This window comes from Geotrypetes seraphini, chromosome 11, assembly GCF_902459505.1.
Source record: "Geotrypetes seraphini chromosome 11, aGeoSer1.1, whole genome shotgun sequence".
In the NCBI taxonomy this organism is placed as follows: Eukaryota; Metazoa; Chordata; class Amphibia; order Gymnophiona; family Dermophiidae; genus Geotrypetes; species Geotrypetes seraphini.
In genome coordinates, this window is record NC_047094.1 from 82,720,452 (window position 1) to 82,740,280 (window position 19,829).

At 44.6% G+C, this 19,829-nt stretch overlaps 1 protein-coding gene across 6 annotated transcripts in view; it reads right to left on the reverse strand.

The window, feature by feature from the left end:
• ZNF512B (zinc finger protein 512B) overlaps positions 1-19,829 on the reverse strand; it is a 324,570-nt gene that overhangs the window by 85,731 nt on the left and 219,010 nt on the right. For all 6 annotated transcript variants that reach the window (XM_033914235.1, XM_033914236.1, XM_033914239.1 and 3 more), the window contains 3 exons: positions 15,722-15,820; positions 15,249-15,416; positions 14,767-14,958 (listed from right to left, as the gene is read on the reverse strand). In XM_033914235.1, coding sequence (XP_033770126.1) covers positions 14,767-14,958; positions 15,249-15,416; positions 15,722-15,820 — 459 coding nt within the window. The remainder of the gene's footprint in view (positions 1-14,766; positions 14,959-15,248; positions 15,417-15,721; positions 15,821-19,829) is intronic.

A 19,829-nucleotide genomic window follows, 5' to 3' on the forward strand; every position in this document is an offset into this window, starting at 1 on the left:
GCAGGCAGATCAGAGTAAACGTCCAGCATGTGATAAGCTCAAGAATGGCAGGGAAGACTAGAAACACCAAGACTGCAATCAAAACCAGTGTTCCGGTTGCCGAAGAGATCCGGAGGACAGCCTCAGTCTCCGCGCAGACTGAGGAGGACACCCGACGGATGATGGAGATCTCTGTGCAGACCGAAGCTGTGCCCCAACTGAAGACTTTGGTCTCTGTGCAGACAGAAGAAGTTATCCAACAACAGCCCGACGGAGACATCCTGCAAGAGCTGATGAGTCTGAGGGAAGAAGTGCTACGCCTGAGAAGTATGCGGAAAGATGAGGCGTTCATCGATGGAGTCCTCCAAGAGCTGTCCCAAGAGTCCCAAGTCTCCGAGCAGGTGCAAGAAGATAGGACTATCTTCGAGACATACGAACCAACCAGACCTACATTGAAAATAACGGTTGAGGTGCAAAAAGAGGCTAGAGATGTTGACACCTGGCAGCTAGTCACCTCTGCAAGCAAACACAGAAGGCCTTCTTCTTCTTCATGCAAGCACAGCTGCCTTACATCAACCCCACAGATCACCTTGAGGAATAATTTCCAGCTTCTATAGGAAAGACCTGCCAGTGGAATTCAGGAGGATATCCAGGAGAGTGATCTTGAGACCCAGCAGAAGATCCAGACTCCAGAAGCACCGGATTACCACCCCCCCAAAAAGCGCAGAGTAGTGGTCATTGGGGACTCCCTGCTGTGAGGCATTGAGGAACCAGTACGTAGACCGGATCTACAATCAAGAGAGGTTTGCTGTCTGCCGGGAGCCAGGATCCGGGATGTGACCACTGGCTTAGGAAGACTGATCAAGCACCAAGACCACTACCCGATGCTCCTCATCCATGTTGGGACGAACGACACCGCCAGGAACACCCCAGAGAAGATACCTGAAGACTTTAGAGCCCTGGGCGAGAAGCTGAAGCAGATGGAGGCGCAGGTGGTCTTCTCCTCCATCCTTCTAGTAAGAGGCAGGGGGAGAGCCAGGAAAGAACGTATCCAGAGGACAAATGAGTGGTTGCGCGGATGGTGCAGAGAGATGAAACTTCAGCTTCCTGGACCACGGAGAGGCACTTCAAGGTCTACAGGGAACAGACAGGCTACACCTGACCAGAAGAGGGAAGAACATCTTTGGACGACGTCTGGCCCGCATGCTCCGGAGGGCTTTAAACTAGGTGAGCTGGGGGAGAGGACCCACTCATCCTGGTAAGGTAAATATTCACTCCATCTTTGAGTCTAAGGGAAGTATTTGCATCAAAGACAATACTGAGGTGGGACAAACTAACTCGAATGGGAAAATCTCCATGCATACCGGACAAATATGGACGGCTATGTACGTAGTTTGGGCAATAAAATTCTGGAACTGGAAACAGAAATGAGAAATGCCAACCTAGATGTGGTGGCGATAACAGAAACCTGGTTCTCGGAGTCCCATGGATGGGATATGGCTAAACCAGAATATAACTTGCTCCATCGAGACAGAGAAGGCAAAACCGGAGGAGGGGTAGCAATATACATCAGAGAGGACAAAGTTACCAGGGTAATAGACATCAAGTATATGGGGGAATCCCTCTGGGTGAGCTTTGCCAGGGGCAATGACAAAAGCCTGTATCTTGGTGTTGTATACAGACCTCCAAGACAACAAGACAATATAGAGAAAGGATTAATCGAAGACATCGAGACCATCACTCTGCGTGGAGACACTGTGTTGTTGGGGGACTTCAATATGCCTGATGTAGACTGAAACAAACTTACCGCTATGACCAGCGGCAGCAGAAGGCTATTAGCCTCCATACAGGAAGCATGCCTCAAACAGATGGTATTGGAGCCCACCAGGGCTCAGGCAATTCTGGACCTGTTACTCACCAATGGAGACAGTGTCACAGAGGTTTCGGTAGGAAATGCTTTGGCCTCCAGTGACCACAACATGGTGTGGTTTCATCTCAGGAAGGGAGTCACTAGGTCATATACATCGACAAAGGTCCTTAACTTTAAGGGAGGTAACTTCCAGAGCATGGGAGATTTTGTCTATGAGGCGCTGCAAAATCAGGACACAACGGACAATGTGGAGGTACTGTGGTCGGCTCTGAAATCTACCCTGCAGGAAGCAACCAACCTCTACATACAAACCGTGAGTAAACGAAGGAGAAATAATAGACCTCAGTGGTTCTCCGCAGAGATCTCGGAACTAGTAAAGCAGAAGAAAAGAGCATTTGTATCCTACAAACAATCACAATGACCGGAAACTAAAGAAGCCTATCTGGTGAAATCTAGAACTGTTAAAACAGCAGTCAGGGATGCCAAACTCCGGATGGAAGAAAATATGGCTAGGCATGTTAAAAAAGGGGATAAATCATTTTTCAGGTATATTAGTGACAGAAAAAAGAACACAGACGGGATTGTGCGCCTCAGGAAACCTGATGGTAACTATGTAGACTCAGATAAAGCCGAACTACTCAATAGCTACTTCTGTTCGGTCTTTACCTGTGAAGCGCCGGGATATTCCGGACCGCAGCTGCAGACAAGGGAGTGCTCGGAGGACCCGTTCCGGGATTTTGAATTTACTATGAGCAGCATTTACCATGAGCTATCGAGGCTAAAAGTGAACAAAGCCATGGGACCGGATAATCTACACCCCAAGGTACTTCAGGAATTGAGAGATGTCCTGGCAGAGCCGTTAGCTGCGCTTTTCAATCTTTCCTTAAACAAGGGAAAAGTCCCCTTGGACTGGAAAACTGCTAACGTCATTCCACTCCACAAAAAGGGATGCAGGTCAGAAGCTGAAAATTACAGACCGGTGAGTCTCACATCAATAGTGTGTAAACTTATGGAGATGTTGATTAAAAACAGATTGGATATGATTCTAGATGACGAAAGGCTGAGGGATTCCCACCAGCATGGTTTTACGAAGGGAAGGTCTTGTCAATCCAATCTAAGCTTCTTCGACTGGGTAATGAAACAATTGGATAGGTGAGAGTCCCTGGATACAGTGTATTTGAACTTCAGTAAAGCCTTTGATAGTGTCCCACACCATAGGTTATTGAACAAAATGAGTACAATGGGACTAGGAGAAACATTGACTGCATGGGTTAAAGACTGGCCAGTGGTAGACTTCAGAGGGTGGTAGCAAATGGTACTCCCTCAGAAACATCAGAAGTGACCAGTGGAGTGCCGCAGGGCTCGGTCTTGGGTCCGATACTATTTAATATCTTTGTATGAGACCTGCCCCAGGGACTTTGAGGTAAAATTACATTATTTGCCGATGACGCTAAGCTATGCAATGTAGTGGACATTACAACTGTGCCCGACAATATGAGGCAGGACCTACTTTTACTGGAAAATGGTTTAATACTTGGCAACTGAGTTTTAATGCCAAAAAGTGTAAGGTTATGCACCTTGGCAGCGGTAACCCCTGCAGAACATACACCCTGAATGATGAAACCTTAACAAGAACTGTCGCAGAACGGGACCTGGGTGTAATCATTAGTGAAGATATGAAGACTACCAATCAAGTGGAGAAAGCTTCAACCAAAGCTAGACAAATGCTGGGTTGCATCCGGAGAAGTTTCGTCAACCGAAAGCCTGAAGTTATAATGCCATTGTACAGGTCCATGGTGAGACCTCATCTGGAGTACTGTGTTCAGTTTTGGAGGCTGCATTATCAGAAGGATGTGAAGAGGATGGAGTCGGTTCAGCGAATGGCCACTAAGATGGTCTCAGGACTCAAGGATCTCCCATATGAAGAACGTCTAAGCAGGCTGCAGTTATATTCTCTCAAAGAACGCAGAGAGAGGGGAGACATGATAGAGACGTTCAAATATCTTATAGGCCGTACTGAGGTGGAGGAAGATATCTTTTTCCTTACAGGTCCCACGACAACAAGAGGGAATCCACTCAAACTCAAGGGTGGGAGACTTAATGGTAACATCAGGAAATACTTCTTAACTAAAAGGGTGGTTGATCGTTGGAATAGTCTTCCACGTCAGGTTGTCGAGGCCAGCAACGTGCTCGACTTTAAGAGACGATGGGATAAACATGTGGGTACACTCCGGGAAAAAGCTTAGGGGGAGGGTTCTTTGAGTGGGCAGACTTGTTGGGCCGACGGCCCTTTTCTGCCGTCATATTCTATGTTTCTATGTTTCCCTACTGCTTACAGGGCCTCGTGTTGCAAATGATGGGGCTACCCCTCCCATTTTCTAGTTACAAGCAAATTATAGGTTATATCTTGGAATTGCTCAAGGACATCCCCAGGAATATATTGCTCAAAGCTGGCCAACTGTTGGACTAATTACTTGAAGTAGAAAGTCATAAAAACATTATAGCTGAGAATACGACTTGTTAACATAGTGTTCTGGTGGAATCATTGACCAAATCTGTCCAAGGTTCAGCCATCTCTCTCAGGAAGAGCACTGGTATATGTCCTAATACTGGATGATCTTTTAAGGGCAGACTCAACTAAGAGAGAGTGATGTTGCAGTTCAGGTTTGTCAACCCTGGACATGCCTGGACTCTGTAAAGGGAGTCTAGCTTTCTTGGTGCCACAGGCACAAGAAGAGGCGTCTCCCAGTTTTTAAACATAGTGTCCTTTATGAGATGGTAGAATGGAAATTTTAAACAATCCTTAATAATTTGTTCAAAGTACAAGGCATCAAATAACTCAGCTCAGATTCAGATTCCATCTTTACTGGTAGGGCTTGCCCCATTTGACAAATGAATCTGGTGAATTATATACTTTCCGGTAGAGACCTCCTTCTAGGAGGAAGAGGAGAAGAATCAGTTGTTATATCATAGGATTCTGGAGCAGAGAGTTCTGGATCAGAATATGTTTGATCTGAGAGAACCAAATCATAATCTGTTCTTTTAGGAGATGAGGCACACCTGGAGCAGTGGTCTTTTGACCTAGATCGGATGATGAGAAACTAAACTAAACTAAACTAAACCTTAGGTTTGTATACCGCGCCATCTCCGCAAGCGCAGAGCTCGGCACGGTTTACAGAGTTAAAAGGAAAGGAACTACAATAAGGGATAAAGGAGAGGGACTAAGAGGAAAGAGAGGGACAGAATACTGGAGAATGGGAGGTGATTAGATTTTTGCAAACAGCCACGTTTTCAAGTGTTTGCGGAAGGATTGGAAGGAGCTTGAGTTTCTGAGTGGGGATGAGAGGTTGTTCCAGAGTTCTGTGGTTCTAAAGGGAAGAGATGTTCCAAGTTTTCCTGCACGGGATATACCTTTTATAGAGAAGACCTATGACTGCAGTGCCTGGAAGAACTATCGGTGTCTCGATGCTGATCTGATGTAGAATAAGATGAATAACTGTGATGCTTACGAGGTGTTACAGGTTCGCTAATGGAATCCCTGGTGGAGCGATGCTCAGGCTGGGATGGTACCAATGGAGCCAAGGGAGGTACAAGGGTTGGTTGCGTTTGCAATATAAATGCCAACTTCCTCTTTGGGAGCTCTTTGATTTACTCCTGCAAAGATTGCACCAGTACCACAGATGATGTAGGTATACTTGGTGCCATTGGTGCTACAGTGCACTGAGGCATTGGTGACCTCGATGAAGAGGCACGCCTCAACTGCAGAGAAGAGGACCTTGACTTCTTGCGCCAGTGTTTGGTGTGCATCGACTTACCCAATGTTTGAGAAGACACTGATGTATGAGTAGAAGGTGAAGTATGGCAATGCTTCTTAGCATTTTTAAGAGAATTCGATGGTACCATTGGAGCTGATATCGAGCGGGATGCCAGTGCTGATGTCAATGCCTCGGAGAATGATTCTTGGACTTTGATGGAGAAGAAGACATGGTTGATGTTGAAGAGGACCTGAAAAGCTTCTCCTGCTTTAAAAGCCTAGCCTTCAGAAAGCGCTTTTGTAGAGTAGAACAGCGGAGACAAGCATCAACTCTGTGTTCAGGACCAAGACATTAAAGGCACCAGCTGTGCTGGTCAGTGATGGAGATGGCCCTGTTGCACCAAGAACACTTTTTAAATCCGCTGGAAGGCTTGGACATCAATGGAAAAATAGTCACAGTGAGGTCAAAGGACTCAATCGTATTGAAGGTTGAGTAAAGTGGAGTTCGAAAAACGATCGATACAGCCGCTGCAAAAAGGCTGAAAGGAGCCCGAAAGCCTCAGTAAAAGGAAAACCAAAAATTTGAGGAAAACAAATTAAAATAGAGAAATAAAATAATGAAGAAACTATCTGGTAAAAAAGACAGGAAGGCAGGAAAAAGGGTCAGAAAATCATACACTTGGAGACGCTCCAAAAACACAACTTCTTAGCTCCGCGGAAGACTAAGAACAAATGGTCCTGCGAGCTGACGTTGGGCAGGAAAGCACTCGCGCATGCACGGTACGGGCAGTCTCGAGACTTCTAAAGAAGTTAAAGTGACAGTACATTTTTGCACTGTCCATACTGGGGCTCTATGAATGATGTCATCCATCTGTGAGAATATGCTGCCTGAATATCCTAGGATAAATATTCTTATCCACTCTCTAGTGATTCAAAAGTTAGATTATTGTAACTCTCTGTATTCAGGACTCAAAGTCAAAGACCTACGCAGACTATGAGTAATTAAAAATACTGCTATCCGTTTAGTTCATAACCACATCACCCCTCTATTAAAAGATGCACATTGGCTCTCTGTAATACATTGAATCAAGTCCAAAATACTATTATTAATCTTCAAAGTACTAAGCTTATTTAGTGTGCCTACTCACTCTTCATACTCCATCCAGGACCCTTAGATGAACAACCATGAATCAACTAGTGATCCCTACTTATTGTGAAATAGTCCATGAGCAGATTCAACATTCCATCTTTTCAGTTCAATGCCCTTAACATCAGAATTCCCTTCCAATATTTCTGCATCTACAAATATCACTAGACTGATTAAAATCAGATCTTAAAACCTTCTTATTCAAAGATGTCTCTTAAGTGATTTTCTTCACAGATAGATTTGCCCTTTTTATGTAATGTCTCAACAAATGTTATGGCCTTCCTTTTGTGTTTACCTTACCCATTTTACTATCATATATTGTAATACCACCCTTTACCCCTCTCTGTAATGTATTTGTTTAGTTGTTTTCGAGCAACCTCTCCCCCTTTACCTTGACCTAGGTCTGTCTAATGGGTGGGATGGCAAATTCTAATGAAACTTGATTCCAGTGGAAGAAAAAGTGCCTTGTGCTTCTGAAGGTGGATACATTGGTTACAGTGGTGATAAAAAAGACAATTATCCCAGTAGATGGTGCAGCTATTAAGGACTTATAAAACTATTGAATGGAGTCCTTGTTAAAACAGGCATTCGAAGTGGCAGTGAGAGCTTCCCAGGCAGTGTAATATGTGATGATTACATAGCTAGTTTGCTTTCATTTGGTGAAGCAGATACTTGATGTTTTGCTAGAGACCTTCACTAGGGGTTATTTCCAGACAGAAGCCTTAAAAATAGACAATCATTTTTGCTGACACTTTGTATGATCTCATAAGAGCTTCTGCTAGGTAAATGGCTCTTTTGGTAATAACGTGCCAATTACTCTGGCTGAGAAGCTGGACCATAGATGTCACTTCTAAGGCTAAACTGAGCAACTTCCCTTTATGTGAAATCATTTTTATTAACCAGCAAAATACAGAAACCGTACAAAAGAATCTAAACTGTTGTTTTTATACAGACTCTAATCCCAAACCCCCCCAGCCCCCCCACCCACCCCACCCGGGCAGCAGCGGTGAAAACAGGGTCCGAAAGAGAGACATAAATAATAGAGAACAAATAGGTTCTTAAACATCCCAGAGCTGTCGTTGAACAAAAGACGTAAAAGTCAAACTAAAAGGGTACCAACATTGACGAAAGAGTCTGCCGGACTTAGCAGACATGTCCACTATATCTCTACGTTCTAGCAACATTTGCTGTAACATTAGTGCTCTCCACTGTTGAATAGTTGGGGCCTGCGGCGAAAGCCACTGTAACAGTACACACTTCCTCCCCAGGTGTATAGTTCTCTTGAGAAAAGCCGCACAGCCCGGTCTTGGAGGATGAAATCGAATCTGTAATGTAATGAGGAAGCTCGGATGAAGCCTCCAGGTGCAGCCCCAAATCTGAGCCACTGTAGTTATCAATTTTATCCAAAAAGAAGACACCAATGGGCAAGTCCAGAACATATGGCCATAAGATGCCTGAGGTTGTTTACACTTGCCACATCCATGATCCGTGGTAAGTCCCATTATATGCGCTCTCTTGGGAGTGTAGAATGCTACGGCCTCAGCACCCTGGGGTTGTGGGTTCAAACCCCGCGCTGCTCCTTGTGACCCTGGGCAAGTCACTTAATCCTCCATAGCCCCAGGTACGTTAGATAGATTGTGAGCCCGCCGGGACAGATAGGGAAAATACTTGAGTACCTGATTGTAGAACCGCTTAGATAACCTTGATAGGCGGTATATAAAACCCTAATAAACTTAAACTTAAACTTAAACTTAAACTTAAAACTTAAACTCTCAAAAGAAACTTATAATTGCGCTCTTGTTCCACTGATGAGAAGCGCAACGCTTTTCCCAAGCAAAGTCCTCTACGTATCATATCCGCAGCTATGGGCACCTGCAAATCTGCCGACCATTTCCTGGCCAATGCTGAAAAGTCTGTCTCGCCCAAAAGGTCCAGTAACAACCCATGGTATATTTTCAGTGGTATGGGCTCTTGTGCTGTCAGACCCAGAACTTCGTGCAATTTGATGTTAACCTCCTCACATAACACTGCCGGAGTCAATGTTCGCAAATAATGCTGTACTTGTCCGTAAGCAAACCAATCAGCTGCTGGAAGATGAAACTGTGTTTGTAGGTCCGCAAATGGAATAGGAAGCCCCGTGGGAAGCATAGCCTGCGAAATGTAGTGAAGCCCCACGGATGTCCAACGGTGAAAGATCCCAGTGTTCATGCCCGGGAGAAATGCTCCGTTGCCAGCAATCGGTAGACAAGATGTCGCTCTAGAGGAGATCTTCAGCAATCTACACAAAGAATTCCAAGCCTTGCGCATTGCAGGTAATAGTGGATGTGAGCGGATCGGGAGTGAGTCAGGCAAGTGGAGAGCATGCAATAAATAGCTAAAATGATATGGTTTAAAGGAAAAGCATTCAATCGCAGGAAAAGAAAAATAAGTGGTATCACAAAACCAATCATGAATATGTCGTAGTTGACATGCAAGGTTGTATCTAGAAACACTCAAAAGACCCAGTCCTCCTTTCATTCGAGGTAACATCAGCCTGGATAGGGAGATCCTAGCCCGCTTCCCCTGCCATAAATATTTAGAAAGGTGTGAGTTATGTTGAGCTAAATGAGTAGGAGATAACATGACCGGAAGCATCTGTAATATATAAAGCCACTGTGGTAGTATCATCATGTTATAGAGGGCTATGCGTCCAGAAAGAGACAAGGGAAATCTCTTCCAATTAGACAGAGTAGTCTCCGTATGTTGAAGTAAAGGCAGTACATTTACAGCGTATAATCTGTCCAGGCTCTGAGGAATAACCACCCCCAAATAACGTATGCGTGAAGGTGCCCATTGCAAAGGAAAATCCCCCTGCCAATCCTGACGCACTGCGTCCGAAGTAGGCAGAACCATGGATTTCTGTTTGTTAAGAACTAAACCAGAGTAGAGATGGAATTCATCTAAGAGGTCCAACGCTCGCGCGAGTGATCTTTGTGGGTCCCCCAAAGTCAGCAAAAGGTCATCCGCAAATGCTAGGACCCTCAACTGAGTGGAGCCCTCAGGTAGACCCACAATCTCGTCATCTCCCTGAAGAGTACGTAACAGGGGATCCAAATACAACAAGAAGAGTAGGGGAGACAGTGGACATCCCTGTCTAGTACCCCTACCCACTGGAAAACCAAGAGATCGCACCCCATTAACCAGCACCGCGGCAGTGGGATCCGAATAGAGTACACGAATCAAGGCCAAATAGTTATCTGGAAGTCCAATATGCTGTAATACCTGAAATAAATAATGCCAATGAACCTTGTCAAAGGCCTTTGCTGCATCCAATCCAACCAATAGGCCAGGGCATTGCAGCTGCTGCGCCCGAGAGAACGCCATCAACACTCTACGAACATTCAGTACCGAGTGCCGTTCCCGAACAAAACCTACCTGCTCGGGCACTATAATAGTAGGCAACAGAGGCGCCAGCCTATCCGCCAGCACACGAGCCAAGATTTTAATATCAACATTCAATAAAGATATCGGCCAGTAGGATTCAATATCAGTTGACGATTTAGACGGCTTCGGAATCAAGGTTATGAGGGCATCGTTCGCATAGGTAGGAAATGCACCACGAGTTTGAACTGTCTTATAGTAATTTAGTAAGGGCCCCCCCAGGACGGACGACAAGATCTTATAAAACTCTGGAGAGTAGCCATCCGGTCCCGGGGCCGTGCAAGACTTCAAATTTTTTATCGCCCGCAACACTTCTTGTACTTGCAAAGGTCTATCCAAACGAGCTGCCTGGGCTGATGATAATCTGGGCATCCCCGCGTCCTCTAAGTAATCACACACATCAGGGCCCATGTAAGGACCCGGGGAGGCATAAAAGGCCTCAAAATAGTTTTTAAAGCAATCAGCAATCTCCACCGCCGAGGTCAACAGCCTCCCCGAGTTCTCTCGGATCATAGGAATGTATCTAGATCCCCTCCAGCTCTTGGTGACGGATGCCAACAACTTCCCTGCTTTATTACCATGTTTATAAAACCGAAACTTCCTAAAAAACAACAATTTTTTCGTACGTTCGTGTATAAGGGAGTTTAACTCAGCCAGAACCGTTTTATACATTTCGTTAGCTGTCACCGACGGAGAACTCAGCAAATCACGTTTTAGCTGACGAGACTGACTCTCCAAGTATACTATGCGATGTGCTATGCGTCTGGTCCTGGAGGCAACATATGCGATAATGTCCCCACGAAGCACTGCCTTTGCAGCGTCCCAAAAAAGGACAGGTTGTTCGATATGTTGTGCATTATTAGTGCAGTAAGCATCCCATTTAGTCAATAAAAATTCCCGAAATTGAATGTCCTCATGTAAATATGCGGGAAATCTCCACCCCGCCCCCGCGCCAACAGGACCTCCCATCGCTACATCAAGCCAAATCATATGATGATCTGATATCTCAAGAGGGCCTATAGTTGCCTCCGAGACCCGAGCAAACAACTTCTCAGATATTAACGTGTAATCTATTCGGGAATAGGAACCATGAGCTCTAGATTGGTGTGTATAGTCTCTCTCTGTAGGATGGAGTAATCTCCAAGCATCCACCAATCCCAGGGTTTGACAAAGATAAGGAATACCTTTAGTGCGTTTCACCGACGTCATCCCCACTCCCCCAGAACGATCCACGCCCGGGTCTGCTACCTGGTTCAAATCGCCCACTACAATCAGAGGGCTATCAGTGTCCCGCAGGCAAATATTGACCAAATTTTGAAAAAAAGAATGCTGATATCCATTAGGGCCGTATCCCACCAAGAGCCTAAAAGGCCCCCCCGGACCAACCACCCTCACAAGAAGATAGCGGCCCTGGGTGTCACGCCTCAGAACCTGGACAGAACACTGCAAGCCCTTCCTTATCAAAATGGCTACCCCCGCCCGTTTACCTGCAGAAGAGGCAAAATATAGGTCCCCAACCCAACCTCGATGTAGTTTCTGATGTTCTTGATCCGTTAGTCTAGTCTCTTGTAAGCAAGCTATATCTGCCTTATGATGTTTTAATTGAGACAAAATTTTGGTGCGTTTAGAGGGGGAAGTAATCCCAGACACATTCCAGGAGAGTATACGCAGTGTGCGATCACCCACCAGGGTCCTCCACCCAACTCATCATAGATACTAATGTCCCCAAGAAATAACATCCCGGGGTGCCCAGCCTCACCCCAAGACTCACGCATACGCTCCATTCAAACATCCTCACCAGCCTTAACAGAAAAATCCCCCAACAACCCTGAGAAAGAAACACATACTTCATCAAGAAATTCACCGCTGCCACCCAGGAACCCCCTACCCCCCCATTCCCCCCAACATCCTCAAATGTCTCCCACATGTGGGAGCCAACAGGTCACTTAAGACGCCCCGTCCAGGGCCGCCCCAGCCCACAAAAAATGTATGCCCCTAAGGGCCCTGAAAGCAGCATGCCCCTGCAAACAAACTAGCATAGACAGAATTACACAGCAAATCACATATCATACTCAGCGTCCGCCAAGTCAGTCCACTCCCGCATTAGTTGGTCCAAGGAGCTTGATAAAAGCAGCCGCCTCCTCCGAGGATTGAAAAGATTTCCAAGTCCCATTTCGCTGAATCCGCAGTGTGGCTGGATAGATGAATTGGAATCTCTGTTTAGACTCCGATAGTTGAGCACATAGAGGGTAGAAAGGCTTCCTCCTCTCCTGCAAGGCCATAGAAAAGTCCTGACTGATGCGAATAGGTGAGCCATCATATTTCAAAGCATCCTTCTTGAGTCGATATTGATGTAGTATTTCTACTTTGTGTCTGAAGTTTAAAAGCTTTAAAATAACCACCCTTGGTCTGGTTTCCAGGCCAGGACGAGGGCCCAAACGATGCGCCCTCTCTATACGCAAAGGCCCCGCAGCAGCGGGAAGCGGCAGCTCCTCACCCAGCCATCTCTCCAGCAATTCTGGCAGTGAGCGATCTGGGAGCGTTTCCGGGACACCCATCAGGCGCAGGTTCGAGCGGCGGGAGCGATTCTCCAGGTCATCCAACTTGTCCGCCTGGGCTCGAACCTGCGCCTGCAGCGCTTTAAAATCGGCACTCTGAGTTGTGCCTGCATCTTCCAGGGTGGATACCCGCTGCTCGAGCTCAGTCGTTCGAGTCGCCGCCGCCGCCAGCAGCGTCTCGATATTCGATATTTGCGCTGTGAGTGCCTCTAACTTCGGCCCCAAAACCTGAGCCAGAGCGTCCTTGATGTCGCTCAGCGCCGTGTCAGCTAGATGCGAGACCGCCGCCGCGGGGCTCGCCGCCATGCTCGATTCACCAGGCCGAACCCGCTCCCGTTCCTTTCGCGTCGAGCGCGCCTGCATGAGTTCTCCGGAGCGAGTGAGATATCTGTCCATGCACAAGGAGGCACAAGCTGTCGAAATTTCGCCAAAAACGCGATGTAATTGCTAGTGGCTGGCTAAAACTCGGCAGGGCAGCCCCGGAGCGAGCAAGGAGACGTCCTTACACGCTCATGGCATCACGTGACCCCGAGCAACTTCCCTTTAAAAGAAAAGTTGATCTTTGGTAAGGATCTGAAGAAATTAGTTAAGGTAGTCTACGGTGTCTAGGCTCCCAGAGAACAGGTCTCAAACAGCCAGTAGTGGCTTAGCAAATACAGCTGATTCAGGAAAGTAGGGTGCATAAACCAGGTAAAGTGAGCCACACATAGCATGGCCATTTTCCCTTCAGGGGGTAATTCTTTTGGGATGAAGAGGAAGTCAAGAGCCAAGGTCCAGGGTCTTTAAAGCTGCATTTAACCTCTAAATTCTCATCCTTCCATGTAAATTTTAATTCCAGTTTCTTATACCCAAATCCTAATGTTTTTACCCTCCCCCCGTCAACCTTCATTTTCTCCGCACTAGGAATCAAAATTTTGTAACTTTTTCCCTCACGTTCTCTCCAATTCACTCCTGTTTTGTAGTATTTGTCAGTATTGTCAGTTTGAAATTGCCCCGTGTTATTTATTGTAGAAATTTTATTAATATTTTTAATGTTTTTACCTCAATTGTATATTTTATGTAATTCGCTTAGAAATATTAAGCGAACCATCAAATTTAAATAAAACTTGAAACTTGAAACTAATCAAGTTTTGAAAGCCCACACTCCAATTCCTCAGGTAGGAGGAAGGCCAAGCTGAGGTAGGCCCAAATAAGTTTTGACTGGTAAGTTTTCAAGGTCATTGGAAAAGGATATGTCCTAGAGTTCATTAGGGAGCTCACTCAAGAAGATCTGGCTCAGGTCTCTGGTCAGAGCAGGTGGCCTCTTGCCTGAGCCACTGCTTAGAAGCAAGGGCCATCTGACTAGCACTGCGGGTGTTTCTTTCCTGGCATGGGGTAGACAACACAACAGCAGTGGCCTAAGTAAATCAGCAGGGAGGCACCAAGAGCTTGAATGTGAATTTCCTGATAGGCTGAAGGAAAATCATCTTCTAGATTTGTCAGTGGCACATATGACACGAGAGGAAAATGTCCAGGCAGATTTGCTTAGCAGAGACAAGCAGGATTCAGGCAAATGAAGTCTGTCAACTGGGCCTTGGAGTGCATTATGCCAATGCTAGAGGACACCAATTATAGACCTCCTGGCTACTACCAAGGCTGCAAAAGTGCCCAGATTTTTTAGTTGCTAAAATAGAGAGGTTTTCAGAGGGATCAGATGCACTTGTACAGTAGTAGATGAGGGAAGAACTTGCCAGAAACAAGAACTGCTTCATTTCAAATCTGTAGGGCAGTCCAAGAAGAGGAGCAAGACAGTTACTAGAGGGAAAAGCATGCTCCTGCCACTTTGAAGGAGCAATCTGGTGAGAAAGGTTTCTGCACCCCAAATCCAGTGCCTCACCCCTTATGCTGGTTTTGGTGCTGGACAACTTCATACAAGCTGTTATATTTAATACTCCATAACCAAGCATAGATTCTAGCCTCCTTCAGTGACATGCTGTCTGCATTGTTCCGCTGTTATTAATGCTGTGAGATGTGGCGTTGATTCTGTGGCTTTACTCACTTGCTTTGTGTCAGGTACCAGGTCATCTTTCATCCTACGCTTGGTCCAGTTCTTGGCTAGCTCATCCTCTGCAATCTCCTGCAGATGGAAAACAGCGACTTGTGCTGATCTGCGGCGGATCCTACCACTAGGAGTCCTCTCAAAGTCTTCAATTTCAGGAACTTCTGTCTTCAGTACTGGCCTCTCCACTGGCTGAAAAAGGGTTAGAAGGGGAAAGCCATAGCTTGGTAAATAAGAGACAAGCTTTGATTTGCAAAAGAACATGAGGGCACCTGCAGCATCCAGTGCTACTGCAGAGAAAAATGAACAGCGAGAAGAAAAAAAGAAGACAGCAAGAGAGAGGAGAGGATATGAAAAAAGAAGAAATAAAAAACACAGGAAAATAAAATAAAACAAGCCAGAGAAAGCACATGATAGAGAAGAGAGAGAAGGATAGGTTTAAGTGTGTGGGTAGAGGTTGGAAGACTGCAGGGTCTGCTCACCCCCGTGTGCTCTGATCGCACATGGTAATCATGTCCTGCCTTGGATTTATACACTTTGTTGCAGTGGCTACAGGTAAAGACAGGCTTCTCCACTTCAGAGGTCTCTTTCCCACAACGCTGCAGATGGTACTGGTAGCCCATCAGACTGGAGAATGTGGCTGAACATCCCTAAAGGCAAAAACAGAATATAATCTGATCCACAGAGTTTACTACCAAGTAAAACAGGCTATGACGTACAGACTGTATGCTGAGGAAGATGCATATCTGAGCTGCAACACAGGAACTGAGTGTGTGTGGGGGGGATGGCGAGACAGAGAGAGATGCATGTCTGAGATATGACTCTACTGTGGTATACTGTCTATGGATAATGTGCTCAGAACATGGCCCCATTTAAAGAGAGCTAGAATAAACAATGGCTGAGACCTCTTCTCACGCACACATGTCCACTACTGCACATGGTACATGCGACATACCTCTCTGGGGCACTTCAGTTTGCCAAGCTGCTTTAACACTTTTCTCAGTCTCTCTCGTTCCTTGTGTTCATTGAGGCCAGATACATCTACAGCTGTAGGCTGTTAACAAGAAGACAGCCTTCAGGTTAGACAACTCCTTTCTTCATTGTTCCCCTTCATGCTGCACATGCAAGAAATTACATCCTTCAAGTGCTTTTGCAGGTCATAGCTCTTCCCTTTTTCTTTTTTTATCTTTATTCATTTTCAAACTTAAAACGGTGCATATAATAAAACATACAGAATATTTGAGAAACAGCACTTACATCTTATAATAAAATATATGAAAATTATTTCCCCCCCCCGATGTCAATATAATAAAAAAAATCCCCCAACCAATATTGCATTCATATTTTTAATACAGCAATCCCAATATACTGTCTCGCTCCCTCCCCCCCACCCTCCTCCCTGGATGTGTGAATTATAACCAAAAATATAGGGAAACACCATTCAATTAGAATTAATTAAATTAGTCAATGGACCCCAAATCCATTTAAATCATTTGTTACCCCCTTGCTCAAAAAACATTTTTTCATATCTGTGACATAAACATAATGAGTGCCACCAAAAAGTAAAATTTAAATGGTCACAATTTTTCAAAGTTTTTGTAATCATTTGGATGGCTACCCCAGTCATAATACCCAATAATCTATTTTTATGTTTGTCTACTAGAGGAGTAGGAGATAGCAATATCCCACAGATTACCGTATCATACGATAACGGAACCACAGTCTCCAGAATCAGATTAATATGTCCCCAAATAGATCTCCAGAAGTTAAGTATCAAAGGACATTAGAATACCGTAATCAATGATCCAGTGTCCCTATATCGAGATGACAGTGTCAGCATCTATTAGATTTTGAACTATCTAACTTTTGTAATCTAACAGGGGTCCAAAAACTTCTATGCAACAACAACAAAAAAAAATCAACAGGTTTGTCTCATAGATGCTGACACTGTACATTTCATCCTCCAAGACCAAATTCATGGCCATTGAGTAGCAGAAATCTGCTGCTTAATCTCAATGCTCCAAATATCTCTCAAACTTGTTTTTGGTTTCTTATTCATATAGCCAGATATTTATACCACTTGGCTGCCTGATGCCCTAGTAAATCTGTCTGGAAGCATAGGCCCAGCAAGCTATACTGATTTTTTAGATTTCGCCAATCAGGGAACCCTTCCTGAATGGCTTGCTGCAACTGCAACCACATATATTTGAGACTTTGAAATACCGAATGATTGTTGCAGTCATGAAAAATCAAGCATTTTCCCATTTGATAATACATCATCCAAAGTGCATATGGCCGCCTGCAACCAATGCTTTCAGAGGATCTTAAGACTCGCCAATTTGAATCTTGGAATTCAACCACATGGATTGACACGTGGACTTTTCTACTGGAATATCTATTAAGTTGTTAATAAATTTTTAAGTTGTCCAAGTAGCAAACAAGATTCTAGGTAATTTGATACTCACCGTATGACATAATCTTAATGTGAACAAACAAAGTTACTTCCAACTGTGAACGCTGTGATAAGACCACAATTTTATTATGCCATGTACTTCCATAGTATTTGAATTATAATCTTAATGTGGACATAATCTTAATGGGGACGTAAGTTGCCATTCTAAGTAAAGCCAATCAGGGAGATATTCCATGAGCTCAGGAAGGATCCAATACATACCCTGACGCAGTATATAGGCCTGATGATACCTATAAAAATTTGGGAAATTTACCCCACCCTCCGTAATTGGTTTTTGTAAAGATATTAAAGCAATTCAAGCAGTTTTACCCAGCCAAATAAATTCGGTAAGAATACTATTCAATTTCTTATAAAAGGACCCCTGAAAATAAACTGGCAACATACCCAATTGGTAGCAAACCACAGGCAAAATCATCATCTTAACCGTTTGGACTCTCCCCCACCAAGACAGATATAGTGGGTTCCATTGCTCACACATTTCTGAGACCTTCAGCAATAAAGATTTTTCATTTCCTCTCACCGTATCTTCCAGCGTTTTTTGAATCCAAATACCTACATATTTTATACCCTCTTCCTGCCAAAGAAAAGGGAATGAATCAAATAATCCTTTTGGACAGTGTACATTTAGCAGAAGAACCTCCAATTTACTCCAATTTATTTTATATTTAGAAAATTTTCCAAATCGGTCAATCAAATCTAGTAAATGTGGAATTGTAGATTCAGGATTCCTCAAATGAAGCAAAATATCATCTGCATAAGCAGAGACCTTATATTCCCGACCTGCATAAGGAATACCCTGTATCTCCTTTGACTGTTGAATAGTCAATAGCAAGGGTTCCAGTACAATATCAAAAAGCAAAGGGGATAATGGACACCCTTGTCTAACTCCCATCTCCAGATGAAAACATTCTGAAAATGTATTATTAATATATAATCTGGCAGAAGGGGAAGGTTAGGTTTGAATCATTTGTATAAATCTAGAACTAATACCAAACCAATCCATTGCTTGATATATAAAGGTCCATTCTACCCGATCAAAGGCCTTCTCTGCATCTAAAGATACAGAGAAGGCCAGATCTTCCATTGCTTTTGTTAAATTTAACATATGAAAGGCCAGTCTGGTGTTGTTTGAAGAATGTCTTTGAGCAACGAAACCCGTTTGGTGCATACCAATAATATAAGGGAGAGCCTTGGCCAAGCGTAAAGCCAATAACTTAGCCAGAAGTTTTCCATCTACATTAATCAAAGAAATAGGCCTGTAATTTGAAACCAACATGGAATCTTTATTTGGCTTTGGTAAAACAATAGTTAAAGACTCTGCCATAGTACCTAAAATGCAACCTTTAGTAAGTTGTGCCTGATATAAATTTAAAAGATGAGGTAATAATGTAATTTGGAATGATTTGTAAAACTCCACAGTGAACCCATCACCACCTGGAGCGGATCCAACTCTAAGAGACTTCAACGCTGTTTGAAGTTCTTTCGGTGATTTAGGCGCTTTAAGATTTCCTTTTATATGCTCGGGAATTTTTGGCCCCTTGATTAACTTTAAAAACTCTAAACCCAGGGGGGCATGGCCATGTAGTGAGCAGGGAGGGTGTGTTTTTCCTGAGCTCCTTGGTTCTCCCTTTCGCCTGCCTCTTTGAACTATATTCAACTTTCCTCACCGAGTGACTTCCTTAGCCCCTCTTGATTGTATGGACAGGTTTGTGCACAAGAACAGGTCCGATATGAGCACTAAATCTTGGAAACAAGGGCATCTTAAATCAGCAGCGGGAGCAGTGGACAAAATGGCGGGTCCCGTGGAGACACCGGAGTTGGTGAGCGAGGAGTTGGTTACTCGCCTCAAGGAGGCAGTTGTTCGGGCCTTGGGAACTAAACTGGACAAGGTCAATGACTCCTTAGCTACGCTGTCTACTACAGTGACAGATTTTAATGCCCAGGTTGCAGAGGTGGAGCAGCGTGTCAGCTCTGCTGAAGATTCTCTTGTGATGGTGCATGCAGAGCTTAAGACCCTACAATGTAAATTGGCCAACTATGAAGACAAGCTGGAGGATGTGGAAACTCACTCTCACAGGAATAATCTTCATTTGGTGGGAATTCCTGAGACTTTGGCAGATTCGGAGCTGCTCATTACCCTGGAAAAATGACTGGTGGAGGAGTTGTTGGTTACTAATTCCTGGATCTGTCGGGGGTGGGCTGGGACCCCTGGCGGCTTCTGTTTGGTATTGAGAGCTGCTGGTATTCTCTGTCTCCTTCTTTGACTGGCACCTAAACGAGGCATATGTTGTGTGTCTTGGAATGTGTCTGGCATAGGCTCTCCGATTAAGAGAACAAAGGTTTTGCAGTGCTTAGCACGCCACAAGGCCGATATTGTGGGGTTACAAGAAACTAAATTGAGTGACCAGGAGCATGGTAAGCTGAGAAGGTTTTGGGTGGGTCAATGCTATTCGGCCTCCTCTTCTACTGCTAAAGAAGGTGTGGCACTGCTCATCCACAAATCCCAGAACCTCTTAGCTATCCCATCTCTAAAAATAGTAGGCACAAGAAGACATGATATGTTTTCTGTAATGGGTCCTCAATTGTGGAA